Below are 7896 nucleotides of genomic sequence, written 5' to 3'. Positions count from 1 at the left end.
CATGGGAGACTATTGAATACTGAAAACGAACCATGAACTGAAGGGGGAGGGGGAGAGAGGGAGGAGGGTGATGATCATGGTGGGGGGCACTTGTGGGGAGAAGCACTGGGTGTTATATGGAAACCAATTTGATAATAAACTATTAAAAAAAAGAATGATCTTCCTTAGCTGAGATAATGTGTCACAATGTATATAAAAATATCATGTTTATGCAGATACAAGGGTCCATAAGTTTTGTTCATAATCTGAAGTATAGTAAAAGCATTTTAAATTTTAATTTTATATACATCAGTTTTATCTAGTAGCTGTGTTCTATTTCCCCAAAACTTAATAAGTGTAATTAAGGGTTGATTATAATTTCTAAAATTAGAAAAGTTATAAGATATGAGACAAACCAGATAGGAGCTGATGTAAAATGGGGTTTACCCCAACACAGACTGGGTATTTTGTTCTTAGTATATCACAGAAATGTCTGACAGATATTTTCAGCTTCACCTTTTCAACTTACTTTGAAATGTCTATAGAATACAGCCCTGTCTATTCACACAGAAGAGTTAACAAATCTTTTATCCTCTCATATAATCTTCTTTGATAACTATTAATTATTGGATGCAGGCTCTGGTTTTAACACTATGCTTTATTAGCTAGAGCTAAATCAAAGAATGTTTTATACTGCATTTTTAGTATTAAAATATACTGAGTCAGTAACCAGGCCTCATAACAGCAAGGAGCAGGTGCCCTATATCTTAAGAACTATGCAAGAATTTGGGTGAAGGAGTCACAGGGCAGCATGCCAATCTTAGGATTACTCATACAGTTACTCAGTGCACAGTAATTTCCATCAGGGAGAGTCACAATGCTCCTAAAGATCCAAAGGTGACACCAGAGATACTGTGGTAGAATAAAAATCAAGGTAGAAAGAGTTGTGAATGGGAAAGTATTACTGAGTGTTATTCTGTGGTCCCACTGACTTTACCTGAACATAGAGTTGGAATAATTTTAAGTGAATAGAGCATGAACTAAGTCTGCCCTTCATCCAGTTTTATTTAGCCATGTTAAATACGTACCACTAGAATTGCTCAAGCCCTCCCAGGTAGCAAATTCGCAGAATTCCAGAAGAGCAACATAAAAGGACTGTTCTGATGAAGGAAACAGCTGAAGTGAGAGAGGGTTTGTTTGTTTGTTTGAAAGAGAACATGCAAGCAGGGGAGGGACAGAGACAGAGGATCTGAAGCCGCACCGATAGCAGAGAGCCCCATGCGGGGCTCAAACTCAGTAACTTTAAGATCATGACCCGAGCTGAAGTCAGATGCCCAACCAACTGAGCCAGCCAGGGGTCCTCGAGGCAAGAGTTTTAATTCTCACAAACACTAATCACAGTCCTGTCTGCCCAGTGTATGGGAAGACAGTTCCTGGAGGTTAACAGCAGACTCTTTGTGATTACACAGTATTTTCCTCTGATTCCTTCAGTTGTAACTAATATATATGAACTTTACAGGAGGCAAAACAAGCCTAGCAAGACTGATAATGGCATCCCAGACTTGGCTAATGTGTTCTTTTCCATGGCAGTTTTGGGGTTCTGCCAGGTGCAATTTACATTTCCATAGCAAGCCACCGAGTATAGATCTACTGTTTTGCTACATGAAATGTTTGAGTTCACCAGCGTACCACCATAATCTAATGAGGTTGGCTTGGACCTGGTAACTATTAAGATCAAGTTAACACTATACATTGATAACTGTGTCATTTATGCATGAAAAATTCATTAATGAATTTGAAAAAGCAAGTCCAGAAATAGAACCAAATATATAAGGAAATTTAGTATATAAAAAGGTGGCATCTTAAATCAGTAGGGGAGAAAAATATTACTTAGTATGTTTGTTAGGCTATGGTCATATCAGATTTAAAAACATTTAACCTTCACATTTTATATCTGAATAAATTCTTTTCATTAAATTTTTTTACATGTATTTATTTTTGAGAGAGAGAGAGAGAGAGAGAGAGACAGAGAGACAGAGAGACAGAGAGACAGAGAGAGAGAGACAGAGTGTGAACAGGGGAGAGGCAGAGAGAGAAAGAGACACAGAATCCGAAGCAGGCTCCAGGCTCTGAGCTAGTGGTCAGCACAGAGCCCGATGCAGGGCTCAAACCCACAAACCATGAGATCACAACCTGAGCCGAAGTTGGACGCTTAACCGACTGAGCCACCCAGGAGCCCCTGAATAAATTCTTTATAGAGTAAATATTTGAAAATATAAAACATGAAACTTTGGACAAAAGAAATTATGAGATAATGTCTACACAATCAGAAAGGGCTTTCAAAGTATGACACCAACCCAGAAGTCATAAAAGATTAATAAACTTGACTATTTCAAAAGCAAATGTCTGTGTGGCAAAAATCACATAAGCAAAGTCAAGGAAGAAAGACAAACTAGGAAAAATATTTGAAATTCACATCACATGCAGGGGCTAATTTTTATAACATACAGAGTTCCTACAAAAATCAATGTATAAAGGCTAAACACAGTAGAAAAACATGAATTATAGACAATATAGAAAATTTCTATAATTTTTTCTATATAATTTCTATGTTTCCTCACAGAAAAGGCAATACCAATAGCCTTAAACATCTGAAGAGCTGCTCAATCTCACAATAAGGAAAGTGCAAATTAAAATTACATAGAGATGGGGGGATGGGGGGGTGGAGGATGGGCTAAATGGGCACTGGATATTGAGGAAAGCACTTGTGATGCGCACTGGGTGTTACATGTAAGTGATGTATCACTAAGTTCTACTCCTGGAACCAGTATTACATTATATGTTAACTAAGTCGAATTTAAATAAAAATTTGAAAAATAAAAAAAATCACCTATCATATTGACCAAGATTGATGACAGACACCTAGGCATCTACATGCATAACTACACATCTCTGTACTTGTAGATTCTGCGTATCTCTGCATTAATAAAAATAGGGAAAGATGAACATTCATGGTAGATGTAGACATTGGTACAATGTCTATGGAAGGTGAAGTTGGTGTTGAAATTATGTCTGATCAGGCATATTCGTTGTAGCCTTATATGTAATCCCAAAAGACTAAAAGCAAACTAAATATCCAACAGTGGGAGACTGATTCACTATTTATGAATCTATATAGTGTTACATATATTCAGAAGATTCACTAAACTTAGTGATTCATCACTTACATATAACACATGTAACACTGTATTCTGAATATAGTACCTTCATAATCGGAATATGATGCTACTGTAAAAGAAAAAGAATGGCAAGTGGTGGATATGTTATCTATCTGAAAGCTTCATGTGCAAATGGCTAAGCAGGAGGCCCATAAATGATACACTACACATGAAAGAAATGGGGAAGTCTTCTTACTTGTTTCTTATGTGTTACGCATCTTCAGAATGAGTAACAAAAAACCGGAAACTCTGGCTGCCTTCAAGGAGGGAACCTGGGTGAATTGTGAAGAAAGGTGGGAGGCATACATGTGACAAAAAAGAGATACTCAAAAATTTTAAATGAAAGTTTAAAATATAAAAGATGCAAAATATAAACACCTGTCCCCAGAGACTATTTTGTTTTTTATTTGTTTTTTTACTCTCTTCTTCTTCCCTATCCAAAACAATGCTAAGCAACATTTAAACTTCTCCTGTACTCCTTCCAGGGGAGACAGTTTCCTCCTCACCTCTTAGCAATGCTGGTCTTGCCACAGCTCCTATGGGCAAGGGGTGGATGCAGAGCAGCACCCCACTGCTCAGCTCGAGGGGCAAAGCCAGACGCCTCCTTCATCCAGCAGGAAGACCTGGGGCAGGGGAAAAGGTTCCTAGCCCCTTGGGGGAAATGGCAGGCTGTCCTGTCACCCAATTCTAATTCCGTTACCTAGTCTGAGGCAGCCTTACTGGGTATGCACTTTCCCTACTCTCTAAGACAATTAAATATTAAGTGAGCATGTTTGGAGCACAGAGGTAAATTCCAAGAGAACTGTTTAAGTCCTGTATGTTCTCCTTTATTAAAATATAAATAACTTATCATCCAGAAGGGACTACAGACTTTAGTTTGAATTGTTTGAGAAAAATAGTGTATCATCATAGTTAATTCCAAAAAGAAATAGAAACATATTATATCAATAGTGAACATCAGGGATTCTTAGGCCCATGAAAGGGAATTTGACTGAAGTTCCCCAGAATACATGTTCATCGATTCTGCTGACAGTGGGGTTTTGAAGGACTCTCTGTGAGTTTCATGCTTATTTACATGTTAATAATGCACTCTCAATTATTAACCTAGAGAAACAGGAGAGTGAAGATAACTTCTTTCCCATCTGATACTTCAAAGATGCAGTGTGAATAGTGATTAAAAATGTGGACTCCAAGCTGGGTCAGCTGGAAACAAGTAACAGCCTTCCATTTACTGGTTTCAATTCTCCCTTGCCTCAGTTTCCTCATCTATAAAGGGGTGCTTATAGTGAAACATACTGCACAGGGCTGTTCGGATAGCAAATGTGCTAATGTGTGTGAAGCGCCCGCACAGCTGCATCACGTGTGGGTTGTTGGGTTACCACAGAATCCCACAAAGTGCTCAGCATACAGCACTCAGAGCCTGGAGATGGAAGGCAAGAGAGACCAGAATTCCATAATCCATTGTGTCTTGCCTTGACCTAGACTCCCGAGAAGAACAGAGCCTAATTATGCCAAATATCCCATCCATCCTAGTGTTTCAATGTAAATATCTCTTCCTTGTCTTTAAATGGCTTCAGCTCTTCTTTTTTTTTAGCATATAAATCCTTTTTGATTTATTTATATATCCTTTAAAATTTTAAATTGTTGTCTTTTAAGAGAAAGGGGCATTAAATTATATATGTGGAGAGTCATAAAATACATAAAAAACAAATGGAATATGTTTTATAACTTTGGTGAAAAACCCTCCTTATAACTCTATTTTTTTTAAGTTTATTTATTTATTTTGAGAAAGACAGAGGGTGTGAGCAGGGGAGGGGCAGAGAAAGGAGGAGAATCTCAAGCAGGTTCCACCCTGTCAGCACAGAGCCCATATGGGTCTCAAACCCACGAAACCGTGAGACATGACCTGAGCCGAAATCAAGAGTCAAATTCTTAACCAACTGAGCCACCCAGGTGCCCCCCCCCTTATATCTCTATTTTCAATTTGTTTCAAGACTTTGCTGATTTATTTATTGAAGTAATTCTGCTATGCTCATTACCATCACCCAATGCTGTGAACATACCTCTTACTTTGTCCATTTCAACCTTTAAACAGTCTCTCCAGAAAGCCACATGCATTTTGGCATTTCTAAAGACAGATCAAAAATTAAAATATGTATGGCATATATATTACATTCCTGCCTAGTGACTTTCAGTAGATCCCCACCTTTTCTCCTGAAATTTAAGGTTACACACAATCTCTCTCTTGCTGTAGCAATCTCAGTTTATCTCTTACTACTTCTTAAAATAGACCTTCCAGACATTTCATCATCGCAATCCAGGATTATGTCCACTCTCAATTGCTGTCCCTTCGTTTGAACAACAAAACATCACTGTGTCTTCTCTGGCTTACACAACATCTTCACTCATTGAACAGACATCTCCTTTATCAAAAATCACTCTATTTCTGGCCTTGGGGATACAAAGTTGAGTGAAGCATAGTCCTTGCCATAATGTAGTTTATATTCTAGAGGGAGCCAGATACATAAGGGCATTTCTAGTAGAAAATGATATGATGGGGCCCCTGCAGGAACAAAGCACAGTGCAAAGGAGAAAAGACTTTACATCATGCCAAGGAAGATATAACTGAAAGATAAAAGGTAAAAGACAACTAGGAAAGGGGCGCCTGGGTGGCTCAGTTGGTTAAGCATCTGACTTCAGCTCTGGTCATGATCTCATGCGTGGTTCGAGCCCTGCATTGGGTTCTGTGGTGACAGCTCAGAGCCTGGAGCCTATTTCAGATTCTGTGTCTCCTTCTCTCTCTGCCCCTCTTGTTTCCACTCTGTCTTAAAAATAAATAAACATTAAAATCATTAAAAAAAAAAAACCACAACTAGGAGAATGTTGAGCTCACAAGAGACTTTGCAGGAAGAAGGATCATGAGTGTAACTTGCTCTTTCCTTGAGTATTTTGTTCCTTGAAAGCCTGTGGCACTGAAGAACACCTCTTATTTAGGAGCATAACCAGATGTAGCTTTGATGGTAAAGCTCTATGGATGTAATGACTATGTTAAGTATAAGTAAGATAATAAATATGTCACTTATATTCTTCTTGATGCTTCCAAGAAGATCTTAAACAGAAATGATACCACCAAAATTATAGACATTTTACCTTGTAACATTTGAAAAAAAATTTTTTAAAAGCCATAAAGTATAAACATGGCATATTTTGATATTTCAAAAGACAGATTAAAAACTATCAGCCCAATTAGTCTATCTCAGGCCAGAGGACATTTCTGATCAACTTTGATCAACTCCACAAAACCCTTTGCTATTTAAAAACCTTGAGTTGCTGCTAACTGTTTCAAAGAATATCAGAGTGATGAGAACACAGGTTGGAATTCTGTAAGAATTTCATTGACCCAATGACCACCCAGAATAAACACAACAAATCAAAAGTTTCCTCATTTCTTACACTCAAAAAGCTTATTTTCCTTTTTTTGCTAAGAGCATTCCATCTACTGAAACGTTAATTTTCCACTAGAGATCAGACTCCTTCAGAAGTCCTCTCACAATTATGTCAAGGTGAATAACAGAGAAGACACAGGGACCCACCTGTGTCACATGATACCCGGAGATTAAAGTCTTGTGACACTGCAAACAAAGGAAAAATAAGAAGTGATTCACATGAGAACTCTGGGGAACTTGAGAAAAGGGAAAGAACTATTTTCTATACATTGGGAGTTTTTCCAAGAAAAATATAATGATCTAATTAACTAATTGCATTTGCAGTAATATAAACATTAAGAAGGAAATAGTCTTTTCCTAATCACAGAAGTCCCTCAGGGGGGTATAAAAGGGACCATGTGGCAGGGAGGCTCCCAAACCTGAGAACCTCACTCTCCTGGAACCTCACCCAGAACCTCCACCCTCTGACACCATGGCCAACTCCTGTTGTGGCTCCAGCTGCTGTGGCTCCAGCTGCTGCCAGCCTTGCTGCCGCCCCTCCTGCTGCCAGACCACCTGCTGCAGGACCACCTGCTGCCGCCCCAGCTGCTGTGTGTCCAGCTACTGCCAGCCTTGCTGCCGCCCCTCCTGCTGCATCTCTAGCTGCTGCCGCCCCTCCTGCTGTGGCTCCAGCTGCTGCCAGCCTTGCTGCCGCCCCTCCTGCTGCATTTCTAGCTGCTGCCGCCCCTCCTGCTGTGTGTCTAGCTGCTGCCGCCCCTCCAGTTGTGGCTCCAGCTGCAGTGGCTCTGGCTGCTGTGGTTCCAGCAGCTGCCAGCCATGCTGCCGCCCCTCCTGCTGCATATCTAGCTGCTACCGCCCTTCCTGCAGCCAGACCACCTGCTGCCAGACCACCTGCAGCCACCCTTCCTGCTGTGTGTCCAGCTGCTGCCGCCCCTCCTGCTGTGGCTCCAGCTGCAGTGGCTCTGGCTGCTGTGGCTCCAGCTGCTGTGGCTCCAGCTGCTGCCAGCCTTGCTGCCGCCCCTCCTGCTGCCAGACCACCTGCTGCAGGACCACCTGCTGCCGCCCCAGCTGCTGTGTGTCCAGCTGCTGCCGCCCCTCCTGCTGTGGCTCCAGCTGCGGTAGCTCTGGCTGCTGCGGCTCCAGCTGCTGCCAGCCTTGCTGCCGCCCCTCCTGCTGTGGCTCCAGCTGTGGTGGCTCTGGCTGCTGTGGCTCCAGCTGCTGCCGCCCCTCCTGCTGCCCCTCCTGCTGCCTGC

The 7896-nt window shown here is 41.1% G+C and overlaps 1 protein-coding gene across 1 annotated transcript in view; it reads left to right on the top strand.

The window, feature by feature from the left end:
* The window catches only part of LOC115284641 (keratin-associated protein 4-12-like), a 10114-nt gene that overhangs the window by 428 nt on the left and 1790 nt on the right, over positions 1-7896 (top strand). Inside the window, exon 2 of the mRNA XM_029931172.1 lies at positions 7138-7890. Within this exon, the coding sequence (XP_029787032.1) occupies positions 7138-7890 (753 nt within the window). The remainder of the gene's footprint in view (positions 1-7137; positions 7891-7896) is intronic.

Source organism: Suricata suricatta, unplaced genomic scaffold (assembly GCF_006229205.1).
Source record: "Suricata suricatta isolate VVHF042 unplaced genomic scaffold, meerkat_22Aug2017_6uvM2_HiC HiC_scaffold_138, whole genome shotgun sequence".
Classification (NCBI taxonomy): Eukaryota; Metazoa; Chordata; class Mammalia; order Carnivora; family Herpestidae; genus Suricata; species Suricata suricatta.
Note: the sequence above shows the minus strand (reverse complement) of the source record. Positions and strands in the feature narration are given on the sequence as shown.